We start from the raw sequence: 19,565 nt of genomic DNA, 5'->3' as shown, positions 1-19,565 counted from the left end.
GGAAGTGCTACAAAGTGCATTCATCCTACTGTGTTGATGCACCTTAATTTTTCAATGTGCCCATCCCACCATTGGCCAGTCAAAAAGAAAGCACAAAATAAATTGGCCAGGATACCCAGAGCTTTACATTTTTCCTTGAGTGTGAGGCAGTCGGATGCATTTGGACAATCTTGGGAGACAGAAGAACTGAAGGAAAAGAGCAAAAAAAAAAGTACAGAAAACATGAAGACATACAAATTGAGAAAAGAACTGTGGTTCCAGTGGTGATAGGTGCTCTGGGACTCATTCCAAACAGACTGACAAAGCCCTAGAATAAAACTGCCATAGACAGGATCACAATATTGCAATTACAAAGAAACAGCAGCATTACTTGGATCATGCAATATTATCCAAAAATACTTCTTTGATTCCTCCATTCTTGAATGCAATATGGATCATTGACGGTTCCAAAACCCAGTTGGAAACATGTGACAGATTGTGAAACCAATACAGTAGGGTCTCACTTATCCAACACTCGCTTATCCAACGTTCTGGATTATCCAACACATTTTTGTAGTCAATGTTTTCAATAAATCATGATATTTTCGTGCTAAATTCGTAAATACAGTAATTACTACATAGCATTATTTCGTATTGAATTACTTTTTATGTCAAATTTGTTGTATTCCATGATGTTTTGGTGCTTAATTTGTAAAATCATAACCTAATTTGATGTTTAATAGGCGTTTCCTTTATCCCTCCTTATTATCCAACAAATTCGCTTATCCAGCATTCTGCCGGCCCTTTTATGTTGGATAAGTGAGACTCTACTGTATATGTAATAGTAATAACATCAGGAAAAACAACATCATATTGGTGTCTTAGTTTTTAGGCCTGTTCTGGGGTTATTTGGGATGCTGATTCGGAAAATTGCACTGGATAGACCATATCAGCTCTAGTCTTTTTTAAAGATATGGTTATCATGATTCTTCATGGGTGAGCAGATGGCAATTGGAATATGCCAGATGTTCTATATTTTAAAAACTAGAGCTGATGGGCAAACTGATACTATTTTTGGAATCAACTGGTCAAGTATACCTAGAAACAGGGAAAATATCTCAGGCAGCAAAATGTGTGTTGACCAGTTTAGTTGGCTATAAAGGCCAAAAAACCCACTGTTAGATTGAGATCATATGAGGGGAAAACACACCAACACAACAGATCTCAGTGTGTTTTGACATTCTTAATACTTGGACATTGATACATTCTACACTTTGTTATGTGAGTGGTAGTCTCCTTGTCAATGGCCGCTGATGCCAGCACATTGTCAGTATTGTTATACCAGCAGGACCATCCACTGAACCAGTAGCCAAGAGGATTTTGATTGAAGCTTCCACTCATTAGATCTGATGAATTCATATAAATTTGACAAGACAACCATTATGCATATTCAATGGATTTGATTCAATGGATCTAGTCTAGTTTGGAGCAATACATTGATTCAGACCATTGCTTCACAAAAAATTGTTTTGTGAAGTATTGTAGGGATATCCATACCGTTTTCTGCATCGTGACAAACCACCACACAAACAAGTCTGTGAAAGCAAAGGTATGAATAGCCTTTCTATAGAATTTCTCATTTTGTACTACTGGCAAAAGCTCTCTTGCATATTCGTGTAACAAAAAACCCACATTAACAGTGTGTGTGCCACTAAAAAACAGGGATCTGCAATTAGAACGTCTCTGTTGGCACACTGCAACAATTGGGTCCTTTCAACATTTCCATTTTCTGGCATAAAACCCCCAAAGAATGGCATGGCTAGGCACAGGCTCACTACAGAACTGTTAGCACTTTATTATAATTCAAGCTTTATGAAAGAACACATTAAGTATGCCATGGAAATGCTGTAGACTTCGTTCATTGTGTTTTTATCACTGTGAATTAGATTTATGAAAAGGAAATAGGCAAAATCTTTCATAACAGTGGCCCAGAAATTTTAGCAATTACGAAAGCTTAAAAATTGCCATTCTTTTCTTGCCCTGAATCCTGGGCTTATTATTAAATGGAAAGTTTAATAGGAATAAATGAGAAAATCTTTGGCTGATCCCAAAAATTATGTTGTGTTGAGCAACCATGCTTCGTATTTATTTCAGCCATTGGAAGGAAAGAAAGAAAGAAAGAAAAGACATTTAAACATGGCTGGAACTTCTACTTTTCACAAGATTTCCTTACCAAGTTAACTGGCAATTCTTACTGGGAAGGAATCAAAATAGCTCCTGATCAAGACATTTAAACTCTGTTCTATATGTTTCATTTAAGGAAGTAATGGTCTGAGTCTCCAAGACTTGAGCAAGGCTGTTGAGACACAGAGCTCTTTCATTTACAAGGATCATTTACAAGGATTATCTTATTTACAGGATCAACATTAGACAGCTTGGGACCAAATAATAATCACATGAGATCTTCTGTATAAATAGGATCCTGATCCATCTTCCCTAGAGTGGACAAGAATTTTCCTGAGTGCATGAAGCTGCATTATTCCACTGAAGAAAATAAAGTAGACCCCTTGGTTTTTTGTTTTTTTTTATCGTGTCAGAAATGACTTGAGAACATATTGCAAGTTGTTTCTGGTGTGAGGGAATTGGCCATCTACAGAGATGTTGCCCAGGGGACATCCATCCTGCTGAGAGGCTTCTCTCATGTCCCTGCAAAACAGGAGCTCACCCCATTTCATGAATTCAAACCGGCAACCTTTAGGTCAGCAACACAACCTTCGGGTCGGCAGTTCAGTCAGCACAAGGGTTTAACCTATTGTGCCACCTTGGCTTACAGAGCCCTTGGTGTCCCAATGGTTGACCTGCATAGAGGTGCATCCTACATCTTTTGTAGGGTTGCAAAATTAATCCTAGACACACCTTCAACACTGCTGCGACTTGTAGTCCTTGGGACTACACTATTGAGTTAGACCTCAAGGTGCAACTCATACACTTTCAGTGAAATACTGCTTTAATACTGTGCGAGGAAACCTTCCAGTATTAATGGGGTCAGATATAGGTAAAGGTAAAGGTTTTCCCCTGACATTAAGTCCAGTCGTGTCCGACTCTGGGGGTTGGTGCTCATCTCCATTTCTAACCCAAAGAGTCGGCGTTGTCCGTAGACACCTCCAAGGTCATGTGACTTCATGGAGCGCCGTTACCTTCCCACAAGAGCCGTACCCATTGATCTACTCACATTTGCATGTTTTCAAACTGCTAGGTTGGCATGTTTTCAAACTGCTAGGTTGGCTAACCGTGGGAGCTCACCCTGCTCCCCGGATTCAAACCGCTGACCTTTCGGTCATCAAGTTCAACAGCTCAGTGGTTTAATCCGCTGCGCCACTGGAGGCTCAGCTATAGCTTTACCCAAAGGTATCATTTATTTTTATGAATATCTAAATACAATTTGACATTTAATCCTGATTATATTTAAGTCCAAGTTCTGACAGAATTGTTCTGGGTTCTTGCATTTGCTGTTCTTTGTAACAGTAGAGCAGAAAGTTCAGTCCTTGAAAGTTCAGAGCTATTCAGTCTTTCAGAATCTGTTATGGCATGTTTCTTGCTCCAAGTTAGATTTGACTAAATAATCTCAATTGCTCTGAACTTCAGACAATTTTCAAGGCATGAAATAAGCGATCATTTGAATTTACAGTTCTATCAGTCTTCTGTTCCCTATCTAGAAACACTACACCATGTTCCCAGTTTTCTTTTTATTTAGACTGGGAACATGAAGGTATATCATTGGGATGTTAAATTATTGGGATATTGAACTACATTAAAATTTGCATCTTTCAGTAAATGGGAAATGTATTTTATTTATAGATGCATGTTAATGGATGTGGAAACTTGCAAATATGCCAATCCATCTTTTTATGAGACATGCATTTAAAAGTTTTGCTGATACTTTTAAGTATCTTAGACAGCTGAAGCCCATTTTTGTGCAATACCTATTGGCACAGGAGTGTCTCTCGGCTTCAGTCCCCAACCAGTAAAATGGGGAAAATAGGCATCCAACTTCATGGAGTTGTTGTCTGGTTGACGGGGACAAGAAATGACATGTATAGCATATATTTGCTATTAACTTCAAGAAGAAAGGAATACACTGTTAAATATGCAAAAATGTGTATCTCACAAAGATCTCACAAGACCTTGCATTTTTATGTCTATAAAATGAAAAGGAGAGTTGTCAAGCATTTGTCAGGGCAGAATATTTGCCAGGTGGGCTGTATTTGGTTTGGGAAGAATCACAGATTGCACAGTCTTGAACTAAATGAAATTGTACCATTCCTTGCTTGTGAATACCCAATCAGGTCTCTAGGTTGAATCCCCTGCAGTAAAGTAGTAAACAAGAAAGCTATTATTTACCGTGTAGGCATTGTATTGAATTTCTTAATGACATGATTGGAAATATGTTTTTTTTTTTTTGGTAACTCAGTTCCTTCCATCCTTGTGAAATATATATAATCGAGTATAAGCCAACCCAAATATAAGCCGAGGCATCTAATTTTACCACAAAAAACTGGGATAACTTATTGGCCCGAGTATAAGCCAAGGGTGGGAAATGAAGAGGCTACTGCTAAATTTGAAAATAAAAATAGATATCAATAACATTACATTAATCAAGGCATCAATATGTTCAATAATGTATACATATGGATACAGATATACAGGTACATGGATCTATATGTATATAGGATTTGCAAAGACCTGCAAACATATGAGGGGAAAATTCATTAATGTATACAGATAGATAGATACAAATATTTAAGTACATAGGGATTGCAAATGCATGCAGGGGGTTAATGCCTATATATCTGTAGCAGAGATTAACATATATTTCAGGGGAAATGCTTTATATAAGATTAATGGATATATTTTTTCTTCTTCTTCCTGACTTGCAAGGGCATCTTTCCCTTTTCAAAACATTCCTTTGGTTAAGAGCAAGGGAGGCTTTGGAAAACACACTGATAAGGGACGGTAAGAGAGAAATATATCATCTATTGTAAGCAATGGCCTCCAGATTCTGTTGCCTGGCCTTGATCTTGACCCCATTATAAGCTGAGGGAGGCTTTGTCAGCTCAAAAAAAGGGCTGAAAATCTCGGCTTATCTTCGAGTATATACAGTAAGTCTTTCCCACTTTCCTTGCCTTTTCACTTTCTCATGTAAGCTCCCCTAAGTACTCGAGTTAACACTAGCTATAGGGTTTTCAGTAGAAGGTCAAATAATAATGCTGATATGGGGTTCCACTATGAAACTTGGGAAATGTAGTACCTAGAATTTTTGCAGCTTTAGCAAGTACATTAGACAAATTATATTTCACAAAGTCCAGGTGTTTCAGATTTGTGGAAAGAAGTATTTTATGAAATAAATAAAAGTTGCCTGATCCATTTCCATAACAAAGCATCACCCTTACAGCAGGTAGGTAAGCTCTTATTTTGTATGCCACCCTGAGATCTCATGATAAATGTCAGGATATGAATATATTAATAAATAAATATAAATAAGGAGAAATCAAGGACTGATAATAGAGAGATAAGCACTTATCATTCTTCTGATGATGTCATGATGAGTGTGATAGGGCCACACTTTGGAATGAGATCAGAAATAAAATAATCACTTTTGAGTTTGTTGTTTTCAGGTTATCGTATGCCTGCTTTGATTTGCACTATGAGTTGAGAAGGAGAACTCATGTATTACCAATCTGATCGTCCAACTGGAATTTTCTTTAACTCAGTATGAGATCCATCTTTGAACTATTAGTGTCAAGTCACTCTGGTGTTGGTTGTGATGAGAACATTATCCATCCTCACAGATTTGAAATAACAAAGAAAGAAGCATCCAAAATAATGAGGAAAGAGGCATTACTTGTTCTTTCTACAGCAAAAGTGAATCTATTTTGCATTGCTCTGTTACAGGAAGAACAACATATTATACACAAAAGCATATAACAAATCTTCATTGGTCAAATCTTCTAAGGAAAAGAAAAGCATAACATGGGAGCAATTTCAAGTGGGCAAATGGTTCTTTTATAACTTCAGTCTGTTTCAGACACAGAGTGCTGTTGACTTCCTTTCTCACATTCAAAGAAATAGCCTTGTTAGTATACAGTTAATAGCACCTTTGAGACTAACTGGGATAAAGAAGCTTGTAGCATAAGCTTTTGTAGACTTAGTCTTTGGTGCTTCTGGTGTAGCAAGACTCATGTCTACAAAAGCTTCTGCAAAAAAAAAAAAAATTCTGCTAGCCTCAAAGGCACTAGAAGATCTCGTCTTTCTCATGAAACTGTGATTATCATAAAACAAATAAGACCCACTAGGGAAAATTAAATAATACCACCCATCCCTGCAACATGTAATACTACCTTTTCTAATAGAGTACTAATCAAAAGGAGTAATAATCAAACACTATTTCATCTCAAGTACCATTGGGGAAAGTGGAGGTGGATGCTTGCTGCAAATCCAGAACAGCGTCAGAAATCACTGGCAAAGAATCAGCTGAGAATAGGAAGAGTGTATACACAAGATACCAGTGTATACAGTGTATAAAATAGTGACTCAATAGATACCAGACTCATGAAGAACCTAACACATGCTTTGGATGCATGATAGCTGCTCCAAGTTGAGTAGTGGAAGTTGGCTGAGAAGCAACCAGAAGCAGGGTGGTTTCATAGGTTACAGGTCAGAGCATATTCCTATCTCACTTGGGGTTTTGTTATTTGAAAGGACACAATCTTGAAGACAACTTTGCCTGGGTTTTAAGATCTTTCAGGAAAGCACTTCTCTAGGATTTGTTACCACTACTGGAGGCATATGTGGTGAGGCAAAGACACTTCAGTAATGGTAGACCTCTAGAATGTAACCTGGTCTGTTGTTTAACGGAGCTGTAACTGTTGAGTGATGATTCTATTGTTTACCTTATGTTTACCCTCTTTCAAAAAGCCAAGGTAATTAAAAAAACTACATTGATATGAACTGGAATGGCAGGATTGGGTACAACGTGTAGTGTTTGACAGCCAACACTCACCTGTTTCAGAAAGCAATTTTGTTGCCTCTAACACTTTCTCTGTGTAAACCCCAGCTTCATAGTTTTCCATCTCTGCGTTAATTATATGGATGACTCTGGCTGCACGGCCTCGAATGGCCCCTGCAGTTCTGTCTAAGGTGTCGACATCTCCCTCTTGAAGAGCAATCACACATTTATTGACGTCCTCCAAGATATGGTTTTCTGCACAAGGAAAAAAACAAAACATCGTGATTGTTCTCCAGTGATGTTGGTCTTTTAAAGTGGCAAAGCATCATACAATTAAGTTTCTGTGCCTATTCTTTGTCACAAGTTTCATTCAAAGGAAGAGGATGCTGGTTCAAACCAAAAGGTGATAATTTACCCACGATCATACAATTAATTATTCCTTGGATTTGAATCCAGACTTCCAGATATCCAATATTTCACCCAAAGGTCAAGAGGCAGCCTGATGGAAACTTCAAAAGGATCGTGTTATTTACTACATTACTTCTCTTTTATGAGGAATATGTAAGTTTCAACTGGTATACTCTCTACAAGGAAGATGTCTAATACCATGACTGCACAATAAGAGAACTATAGTGAGAGTAGTTACTGTGGGAGTGTTTGTTACCATGACTCCCATTATCCACAATAGTTACCATTATTTATCGCATTGCAATGGTCATCACATTTTCTCTTTGACAACTATTATACTAAGATTTTAACTAATTGAATTTTCCATTACAATTGACAGGACAAAGATGATACGGAAAAGAAAAGACAAGAAAGAGAGAACAGACAATGAAGCCATTTATGTAGTGTTTGTGGGAGTTTTTTAAACAAAAAAATGGCAGGTTATTTTTCTGTGACTAATGATTGGAGATTGCTGCTTCATTGTAAAAGTACTTATCCCATAAGATTTTCTGCAGCTTGAACACAGAGCACAAAATGCTGGATAGGCCTGGGGTACATCAATGTATTGATTTCAGTTGACTAGATTATGAAATACAGTGCTGTTATCAAGAGATTTCTTTGATATTCCTGATCATTTTTCTTTTCGACCTAGTTCACATATGTACCAGAGAACAGACAATAGGCACTGTTGCTATGTGCTTAATAGGATCTGGACTGGAAATCTCTTTCCACAGATACATTTCATAATCCTTTCGCAATGGTTGGGTGTACATGTCCCTGAGAGCTTTTACAAGGATCTTTCTTTCTGTCCTTCTTCCTTCTTTTCAACTACAGCCCCCTGAATCTTCCAATCAACTGGGTGGAGGATTCTGGAGGTGGTCAGTGGAAAAGTGACCTTTCAAAGCAGTGATTTTGGATATAAATTATTGTAGTGTGGATGACCTGCACACAAACTTTTTATGTTTGGAGATCTTTTCATAATAGGCATTAGTAGGAGATTTTTGGATAAAACTGCAATGTTTCATTTTATGTTATGCACTCTGTAATAATCTTGTTCTATAAACTGCTTTAAGATGGAACTCTCTGCAATTCTAGGTCTCCCAAAGGGCTTAACTAAACAATAACACAATAATCTGGGGTTGGGCTGCAGCAGACATTCTCTGGACTGTCCCTGGATTCCACAGAGCTGTTCAGACTCTCTGCCCTCAATTGCACTGGCAGGAGCAGTTCTGGCTGTTCAGTTCAGATGAAAACAGTTAAGGACCTCATCACATGGATGAGATCCAGCACTGTGATTTGTGAGCCTTTGTGGCAAATCATGATGGCAGTGGAGTGGAACTGTTGGAATCATGATGGCAGTGGAGTGGCAATGGGGCAATACCGGTGCCCCGGTTGCCAGCTGATGTTTCTCCATCCCACCTGTGAATGCATCACCACTGCGTCACAGCACTGTTGTTCCTTATGGAACAATGCTGCTGTGCCAGTTTGCCATCATTTGATGGGTATGTTGGTGTTATTCTGTTGTAAGTGTGAAATGTTGAAGCAAGTGTTTTTCCTGATGGAGTTTTGCAACTGTGTATTCCGGCATGCTTTCCAGCAGCACACGGGTTAATGGCAAGCCAGCTTGATTGATAGCCTGCCTAGCCAATAGGTCGAGCCTTCCGGTCTCATAAGTGTGGACAGGACATTAGTCTTACGGCAATGGAATGTGGGAGTTGCCAACAGAAGTTCTTCGCAGATGATTGGCAAAGAGAGAGGACATGCTTTGCCTTTGTTAGGGAAGCATGAGTCTTATGAGCGATGGACTTTGTGATTGTATATAGTTGTACATAATAAAGCCTTAGAACTGCTGGGATCAGCTGAATTACGACTGTGGTGTCATTTATCAGTGCTGCTTGTAGCCAGTTGCTTAAGCGGTCTGACGGAAGATGGATTGGTGAGAGGCCTGACTCACCAATAAATCAGGGTGGTTCGGAGCTAATTAACCACCTGACAGGGTAGCATGGGGATCCATGGGCAAACCTGGGCAGAAGCTTCCTAGGATGCTTCAACTGTCCCATGTGATGAAGCAGTCAGCCATGCTTGGCTTGTCATCCCTGTCACCATGAGAGATGGCCAGAGGCTTACAGAAAAGATACTTTTTCTGACAGCAGAGACACAGCACAACCAAGGGCTCTCAAGACTACAGGGTAAAAGGGATGGTGGCACTTGGTCATGTGGACAGTAGATCCATTCAATTACTGCCAGCCGGTCCAACTGTCCACACTAATCCGGAAGTTTGGTGTTGCTTTGAAATTTTGCTGAAACTCCAGAACAGTAAAACTGGGGACTGAGGGAAAATGTTAATGGGGAAGACTTTTTATTGGGGGAAGGAATGCTCTAATTTTGCCTCCCACCTGTAGTTACACCCCTGAAAACTCAATGAACACATCCAAATTAGCAAGGTCTTTAATTTCTTTTCATTTGGAAGGGACGCAATTCTCATTTTGCCTCACTCTAGTAGCTATACTCCTGATTTGTGATCCACCTCATCCTAATTGCTAGGAGTGCTATATAAACAAGTTAATCAAAGTTTACTTCCCCTGAACTGACAGGCTACAATGAAATAACATAGGGCTGCAATGAAAAAATGTTTTTCAGTATGGGATTTGCTAATATATTTTGGATGCTGAATTTGAAAAAAAAAAGTCAGACATGGCCACCACAAATTCAATATTTTTATCAGTTCAGTTATTGTTACTCAGTTTTGATTAAGTGCCGATGTTGATGTTTCAGCACTATTTCTTTTAGTGCTCTTGAACAGATCTTTGTGTTTCATACCAGCAAATTGAAGTGTTTTGAAAGCTTATTAAAGGACCTTAAGCCCTTTCTTACTGTTTATTCTTTACTCCCCAACGAAATCTCAGTCACATATTACAAAATAAAAATATCAAAGCAAGATGTGTTGAAAAGAAACTGTATGTGATGGGGCAAAACTAGAGTCATTTTGGATTTATAATGGCAAATTCCTATAAAATGAAATGCAATTTCAGTTAACCAATGGGAGATTCCAGATAAAAGAAGTTTCTGGTTGTTTGAGAGTTACTTTGTCCTAAACTCTGAATTGACTTGATATTAATATTGAAATACATTACAAGTAAATCAAGACTAATAAATACATGCAAACTTAATTCAATGTAACACATACTTAGTTTTACTGCATTATAAAACCATTTTTATTTAAAATATTCTTTTTTTGCTGGTTGCTTGAGAGTTCTGGTTAACTGAGGGTCTGCTCACATTTTTAAAGAAAATGTATAGCTCTTCTGTTTGTAGGCTCATGTAATCTAGCAGGGCCTTCTAAACATAGAACCAGCTTTTCTTCACCATGAGCAGTTCTCAACATTTGGCCGTGGGACAGATATTTAAATATTTATTTATTTATTTATTATCTTTATTTATACCACACTTTTCTCCCTGTGGGAACTCAAGGAAACTAACACTCCACACTAGGCAAGTTTAAAAGGTTTAATACAAAAGTTTAAAAGCAATTAAATAGTAGCAGTGTAGTAAAAACAATTTCACACACAGCACCCCCTGAATTAAAAACCACAGCACCCCCTGACTGGATCTCACTCGAACCATGTTTCAAAGCCTGCCTGAATAAAAATAATCCGCAGATAATGATTCTTGAACCTGCTTGATGTCTGCCTGGTGACTGAGGGTCAGTGTAATTCTGGCTCCACTGGACCATTACCTCGCCTTCTGTGTCCCTATTATTAGTACAGTGAAAAGGGGATGGATTGTGCTCATGTGAACTCCTAGTCATCACAGATGCTCCATGATGATGTCAGAAGAGGTATCCATTAGACCAGGAAGAAGGAGGGATCAATTTCCATGTGAGTTCCCAATCAACACAGGCGCTCCATGCTGATGTCAGCAGAGGTGCCCACAGGACCTCAAAGAAGGGGGGAATCAACATCCCCATATTTTCCCTGGCCATGTGGGTGCCTCTGTTGATGTCAGAGTGAGATTCCCATAATGCTCAAAGTGCTGCAGTGAACTGGAAGCGACAAGGGCAGTGACATGGGCATGCTCCATCCCCTTTCCTTCACCTAAGAGTATTGGGAAAAGGAGATGGTTATGGCATCCAATATGGTCCATGGACTGGTCTTAATTGGACCTGATCTAGTTATCTACACTGCCTGTGATGTCCCATGGGCCATGGAGTCCTGATCCCAGTGCCATTGTGGCTGATGAGGAGGAAAACAGAGGATTTTTGCCGGCTCAGCAAGAGCCGGAATCTTTCCAGATGCCTGTTGTTAATGTTTCTACCCGAGAGCCCATTACGGAAGACCTTGACCAGGCCTTTCCCACTGCCTCCCCTCCTTTTCCCAGGAAACAGTTCTATGCGGCGGGCAGGGGCGAGAAAGAGCAGGTTCGGAGGAGCTTGAGAATAGCAGCTAAACAAGACGCTAATTAGTCATGTTCCCCTGGGAAATTCTAGGGAGGAACGCAACTGGAGGGAGATGTGTTTCATTCTCCTTTCCCTTGGGAAAGGAAGCTGGACACCTGCTTTGCAGAGAAATGAAACCGGGATAAAATTGCCCGACACAAAGAATTCCGTGCGGAGTCAACAGATCAACTTCGGGAGTGATTTCGTGGTTCCAGCCAAGTGTGGACTTTGCAAAGTCCGCAACTCCAGTTCCTTGCCTTGCCTTGTCTAGCCAAGTATTCAAGAACTATCTTGCCTTGTTTCCAGCCTTGGACCTTGCTTCTAGTATCAAGCCTTGTTTCTAGTTTGCCGTGGACTTACTTTGAACTTTGGAAAGATTTTGGACGTTTCCCCACTCTATTGCTTGTAAATAGAGTGTGTTTCGGTTTCGGTTTGGACTCTAATATAAAATATTGGACAATATAATTTTGGACCATTTCTGACCTTTCCTGAAAGGTCTTATATTGGACTATATTTCCTACTTGTTTTTATTACTCTTACATATTTCCTTAATAAAGATATTAGATAGTTTTGGCCTCCGTGTGTCGGTTCTTAGTGCTCTCGTTGCCTGGGCGTGACACTGCCCCAAAGCTGCACAACACTCAGGCCAACTCCAGAGCATCGCTTGGCATTTCCTGAGATGGAGCAATACCAGAATGACCAACATAACCTGGAAGTGTTCTCGAAGGCTTTCATGGCCGGGATCACAGGGTTGTTGTATGGCCATGTTCTAGAAGTATTCTCTCCTGACGTTTCGCCCACACCTATGGCAGGCATCCTCAGAGGTTGTGAGGTATTAAAAAACTCAAAAAAAAAACTACCAGTATTAAAAAAACTCAAAAATCATAACAATAAATAAGAAGCAACACTCTGAGACATGGGAACTAGGGGCAATTAACAAAGAATGCCCCCAGGCAGAAAGTAGCTAGTAGATGTAGCCATTCAATGCAAATTAGGGTGATTAACTGGAACATTTACGCTGGTCTCCAACTGACAAGAGTTCTTCCCTCACCCTGGACTTTCCACAGATATATATAAACATTCCTTGCTTAGTTTCTCCATACCTCACAACCTCTAAGGATGCCTGCCTTAGATATGTGCGAAACGTCAGGAGAGAATACTTCTAGAACATGGCCATACAGCCCAGAAAACATACAACAACCCTATAACCTGGAAGTACAGGAATATTGTGAAGCCAGTCACAGAGCCAACAAGGTGACTCTGGGTTTTAATGCCTGTGTAGAATCACTCTGAATCCACACTCACTACAGGGCCCCTCATTACATTTAATCAAGCCATTAATCATTTCAGTTTTGATTGATATACCTGAGACAGAGAGGAAGTCATCCACAGAAGTGATATCATCGACTGCCTCAGTGAGAACCCGCACTTGCTTCTCCCACTGGTCTTTGAAAACGTCCATGTTATCTTGGGCCACTTTGCTCTGAGGCCTGGCAGCCAACGTGAGTGCCGCATTTATTACCTGGGAAAAAGAATCAGTTCTTATCAGAAAAGAACGACTTGATTAAAGACTGTGCTAAAAACACCAAAGTGTGCCTTGATTGTTCGGCTGATTAAGTGAGGCTCAGCATTCAAATGCATTTTTTCTCTGTTTGAACAAGGCAATCAACAGGATAATGGCAAGAACAAAAGTCTGGTCTTTCTGCCATGTGTTTTTCTGTGTCAAGCACTTTATGTTTCTAAATGCTGCAAAAGACTTGCAATTAAACACACAAACACATATTCCACGCACGGCTATAGCTTACCTGTGGACACAGACTATCAATCTGGGTTGCTGCCATGCGGACTAATTTAACACCTTCTTCGTTATTGGAAATGGAGCAGGCCAAATTGGCAACCTGGAATTAAAACCAGCAGAATAAGAATTAGGTTTGCAGGAAACATAGATTCCCGTTCTATTTCTTTTTGCTGGAAACATGTTGGAGAGGGAAGAGACCCACAATTGAATCTGAAGAATTTTGGCTTTTTTGTTAGCCTTTTAAAATGGGTAATGAGTTTCCTATAGTGCAGATAACATAAAAAATAGCAGAGGCATACATTTGCTAACAGCTGGTCTAAACTAATGTAGATTAACTGAATCAATTCATTCATGGTAAGTATTTATGTAGACTACTGCCTCAGTAGTCTGTTCTAGAGGACATTAACAATTCATTTAGTCCAGAGAGTTTATTTTATGGTGCTTGTCTTTTTCTCAGTTGAGGAGCTGGGCAGGTGGCTCACAGATGCAAAGGAAACCACTAAAAGATAAGTTATGGGAGACCACTTTTTAAAAAATTATCGAAAGCCTTCCCCTTCTCCTGAGTTTCAATTTGAAATTTCATTTTGAAAGTAGCCAGTACAGTTTGGAAGAAACCAAAAATACTTTCAGCTTTTGAAGCATCTATCACAAATACCTGATGAGTTTTATTTTATCAGAAAGGCTCTCATTTGAAAGTTTGACTCTTATAATGGGCAGTGCAACTTGAACAACAAATATACATTATCTCAGTGTTTGGAGTACCTAGCATGGTTTCCTAGTGGGTTTTGTCTGAAACAGTGAAGTGCAACTTTAAAAAATAACTACAAATACCACTCTGCTATGTGGCATCCTCCATAATCTCCAAATGCGTCATGGCTGTTATAGACAACTCATCAACTTTTTTAGATTTTTGCATGATCAGGGTAGGCAATGTATAACCAGAGGGATAAATATTTTTAGCTGTATTTTCTCAGGTTTTGCCTCTAATGCCCTCCTTAAAGTAAATAAAGAATTCACTAGGCACCAGGAATCCTCACATGCAAACTTTACTATCCGCACTTCTAGGATGTAAACAAGCACACTTCAACAGAAGAAGATATTTTCTAGAAACTGTTGAACAGCCTCCTATTTATCATTAATCTGAATAATGTTTTCCAAAATGTCTTCCTAGGTAAGGGACATCAAGATTGCCCTTTTTTTCCTTTGGTAGAAAGTATAATAACTGGTCATGGGAAGAAGTACATTTTATAGACTGCATTGGAAAACCACTGTTAGAGTATGAAAATATCCACCTCCAGAAGTGTTTTGGCACAGGAGGATGGCTTTCATCCTCAAGCGTCATTTTCAAGGCTGCAACATGTTAAAACAGTACCTTTGCAATACATAATACAGGGCAGTAGCTCATGAGTGGTCAGAGTCCCAAGATGTTTCAAGTGGAAATGAACAGGTCAGCCTTTTCCAGTCTGCATAATTTCTCCATATATATATACAAAAAATTATAAGTGTGTAGTTTTCAAAATCTGTTGCTTTTTTTCATGAGCTGAGATTGTCATAGTAAAATTTTGAGAAATATAGCATCTTAAGTGGGATTTTGATCTGACTCATGCTTTAGTCATCTAGAGCAAGAGTGGGTGACTATTGACCTTGTCACATAGCCGTTGGAGATGCTCTGTTTCATTGAGGGGTATGTGGAAGGGCGTGGGGAACCCAGTGCCCCATGCCCCACATCACCCAGCTCCAGCTGAGAGCAATCAGATGGGGGAAGTTTGGAGTGCACATGGAGCGAGTGTGGAGCACCCATGGAGCATGCAGTTTCCCCCGTGGATTCCAATGGCAACACGGGAGCCCCCTTCTCTTGTTGGCATCTGGACTTTTTGACTGGAAGTCAAGGAGATTTCCTGGTACATACAAATAGTTAAATACTGTCATGTCTCCTGCGAAGAAGAAATTTTCACAAATGTCAGCCACTCTTGGTATTAAGATCTCTGAAGCTGTTTGACAACTTCTACCTTATTTTGGAGTTAGTAAATTGCTCCATCTGTTTTTTTAAAAACAAACCACAAAATTGTCTGTGTTTTAAAAGGATTATCAACTCTTACACTTCTTCTTTATTAATCAGAACAGCAGCACACATGTTATCTGGCAAAGTACTTATCATTTAAACCTCATTCCATTATGGAATCAAGGAGACTTGATCTCAGTTACCTTTCATGATGTTAACTCAGTGATCTTTTGAGATGTGTTAACCTGTTTGTTTAGTTGAGTCCTCATTTTGTGCAGTACTTTGTCAGGTTAGATGCACTTAACTCAATTTCTAGCCTGTCCAAATGCAATGCAGGCAGTAGACCAGAAAGCACCTATGCAATGAAGATGGCAGGGCCCACAAACAAGTGAGGAAGTTAGATGAAGTGGCTAGCAGTTGACAAATTATTGACAAGCCAGGAACTGATCAACACAGCTTGAGTCTCCCTTATAAGACATGCTTGCAACCAGAAGTATTTTAGATATTCTGTATTTTAGAATACCTGCATTTGCATATATTGTACATAAAGCAACAATTTGGAGATGGGACCCAAGTCTAATCACCTAATTCATTTATGTTTAATATACATCTTAGACACATAGCCTAGATATACTTTTGTACACAAGATAAATAAAAGAAAGTTTGCATACACTGAACCATCTGAAAGTAAAGGTGTCTTAGCCACCAATGTGGACAATTTAGGATTTTGGAGCATTTCAGCTTTTAGTTTTCCAGAAAAGATACGCATGCTCAAACATGCATAGGACGCTGCGGCAAATACAGGTAGATTCTCCCTTACTCAAAATACTTGGGATCAGACATTTTTTTTTGGATTTTGGTATATCTATATTTTTATAAGCATAGTGAATGATGGATAATGTGAAAGGGAGCTAATCTCACATCCATTGCCTGCTGAGTTTTTCCTCAACAAGGGAAAATATCCCTCCTTGCTTTAATATCCCTCTGGGCATTTACTGTGTTGTTTTTAATGTGAGTATTCCATGTTTTCTTTGCCTAAAAGATACTACCCTGATATTTTTTTTAAAAAAATAATTTGTTTAATTGGTTGTTTACCAATCCATCATTTATGCCTCACTTTTCTAGTAAACACCATGACTTTAGATTTGGAGTAATTGTTACTTGCTCAGTTTTACAATATGATTTCAGGTTTCTTAGTAGGTGTCTTAACCCCACACAAGAAAGGGAAAGTAACACTGCATCATCGGCATATAAAAGAATGGGGAGTGGCATATTTGCAAGATTTGGAGCATACACACCCTCTTTTTCCATACTTCAGACTAGTGAAATAATATAGAAATTAAATAAAATATACACCCTTCCTTTACTCCATCGCAGGTCTGAATTTGCTCGGTTAGATGTCCCTGGCGGTTGCATCTAAACTGTAGTTGTGTATTTTTGTACAGATTGCAGATAAGAATTAAAAGGCAACAATCTATATTTGTGCCACTTAAGATAATCTGTCATATGGGATGAGGTCAAGGGCAGCATAGAGAAATGCCCCTTTTAATACGTCATATTTTTCAACTAGGTGTAGGAGCACTAGCCCTTGATCAATGGTTGAATGCTCCACCCTGAAACCAGCTTGTGATTCTGCTAAAATATGTTCCTGGTTCATCCAATCAACTAATTTTTGCAAAGAGGAGCCACATATAATTTGCTAATGACATTTCAAAGACTGACAGGTCTATAATTAGATGGGTCAGATCTTTTCCCCTTTATTGTATAAATGTATGATGATTGCTAATCCCCAATAATCCAGAATCATAGTAAAGTGATCAATGCAATATATGAAGCCGATTAGGGTGGACTTTCTGCTCTTAATGTTTTGAATTTCTGGTTTGAATGTTAATATTTTTTGAAACACTATGATTTTAATGTTTTACACTCCTGGTCTGTGATTGTAATAATAAAATTCATTCTGATTGCCTTCTCACATGCCTTCTGTTTAAAAGAAGAAGATATTTCTGAAGGCTTTTTTTAGTAGTAACCCAAAACAAGAAGTCACAAACAAGAAATCCCTGGATGAAATCTGTCAAGCTTCCCTTATTATTAATCTTGTGAGCAGTTACTAGATTCAGACTCATTGCAAATGTGATCAACTTTTTCACCCCATCAAGTGGTGTGATGTATACCTTCCCAAAATATCTGCAACACTTCATTTTTCCTGATGATTGGGAGTAAACATAGTCAAATTTAGCTTTGATTACTGTAGAGATCCTTGACTCCAAATTTTAATTCCCTACTAAAACAAACAAGCATTTAATAAACATTCAGTTTTAGTATTTTTTAAAAAAATTCTTGCTAGAGGCGAAGCTACCAGTTGGAAATGATTCATGAGTAAGTTCAAATGCCCCCATTTCTTTCTGCCATTCCTTTGGTCTCCCCTTGTGGCATTAATCTGTTCCTGTTTCCAATGCACAGCACAGTATAAGCCCTGATCCATCTGTTCAACTAGCCTTCTACCTCCTCCCTCCCAATTTCAACTCACTGCTATCAAGGACGTGGCTTGCATGCATCACTGTGTCAAACCCAATGGAGGCAATAACCACTCTAGGCAGCAAGAAAAACCTTCTGGACATACCCCAGCCTAGCTCTTGATTGAAATGTGAGGGGTCTTGTTTTCATTTCAAGGGGAGACGAATGCATTGCCCTTTTCGCTAACAGCCTCTGGGAGCTCATGTCAGAAATGCTCCTTTAAGATGGCACCCCCCCCCCCCCGATGATTTGCTATATTTGCTAGTCAGCTACTGTTTTGCATACATCAAACTATGTCCCTAATATTCATTCAAGCCCCAAAAGCTAAAGCAAAATAGTAATTATGATGCAAGGCAAGGGTAAAATTTAGAGGCTCAAATACAAGCACAGAGTTCAGGAATACAGGCATCTGAACACTAGCAGGGAACATTAAAGTTCAGATAAAAATGGGCTCCTCATGCTACAAAATAAGCCATCTTTCAAGTTTCTTTCCCCCCTTTTATGATCATCAAGATGAACGAACTGTCCTAGGGCTCAAAAAGCACTATATATCTTACCTCCTCCCAGGTAGGCTGGATGTAATCTGAAAGCTGTTTTAATGGCATTATAATAGGTACCTTGAAATGGCAACAGAACTATCAAGTTGGTGGCTGGCTAATAGAAGGGAGTCCCTTTTTTCACCACCAGTGGGTGAGCTCTGACTCTGCTTTCTTTGTATGAAAAAATTGCATCTTTAATCCAATTATGATTTAATAAAACTTCAAGTACCACCCCATATCTTAGCTTGCTTCCATTTTCCACTATGCTCCAAATGAAGCAATGTGTCATTACTGCAGATCAAACAAGAGTGAAAATTTTTCATTTTTGAAAGATATTAATACAGCCATGGGGAGGGGAATAGAATTTTAACAGAGAGCAAAGAAAATATATTTATGGAGTTCTTGATTTAGCAAGCAGTGAAGTGAAGGAGAATCTCACATGTAGCCTGTTTGCCACATTTTGCAGAAATTTACCACATTCTATCACTGGAAAATGGGGAATTGCAAAGCATTGTAAAGGTTGATAAGAACCTATATGATAGGAAATATACAATCTAATGCACAGCTAAAGGTATATTGCCACCAATTTCAGCAAAGGTACATTAACCAAAGTTAGAATATGTATTAGAGATGTGCAATTCGGCCAAAAGGCATGCTGTTTCGGGGTCCTCATTCTGTTTACCGGGAAGTTACTCAGATTGGGAGTGTTGCTGTTTTCATTCGGGTAAGATTCAGCCCATTGGCTACAATGGGAAAGTTTAAATGCTCAGTCCTCAGTCATTTTACGGCCTATCTGCATGAAACCTACCTCAGTTTTAGACTCCATTTACAACTGCAGGCCT

General features: G+C 39.0%; 1 protein-coding gene across 8 annotated transcripts in view; it reads right to left on the bottom strand.

The window, feature by feature from the left end:
• ctnna2 (catenin alpha 2) overlaps nucleotides 1-19,565 on the bottom strand; it is a 701,347-nt gene that overhangs the window by 96,823 nt on the left and 584,959 nt on the right. For all 8 annotated transcript variants that reach the window (XM_062981834.1, XM_062981832.1, XM_062981833.1 and 5 more), the window contains 3 exons: nucleotides 13,673-13,765; nucleotides 13,233-13,389; nucleotides 7,040-7,240 (listed from right to left, as the gene is read on the bottom strand). In XM_062981834.1, coding sequence (XP_062837904.1) covers nucleotides 7,040-7,240; nucleotides 13,233-13,389; nucleotides 13,673-13,765 — 451 coding nt within the window. The remainder of the gene's footprint in view (nucleotides 1-7,039; nucleotides 7,241-13,232; nucleotides 13,390-13,672; nucleotides 13,766-19,565) is intronic.

The sequence above is a fragment of the Anolis carolinensis genome, chromosome 5 (assembly GCF_035594765.1).
Source record: "Anolis carolinensis isolate JA03-04 chromosome 5, rAnoCar3.1.pri, whole genome shotgun sequence".
Lineage (NCBI taxonomy): Eukaryota > Metazoa > Chordata > Lepidosauria > Squamata > Dactyloidae > Anolis > Anolis carolinensis.
The sequence above is the reverse complement of the archived record's forward strand: the minus strand, read 5'-3'. Positions and strand labels throughout refer to the sequence as shown.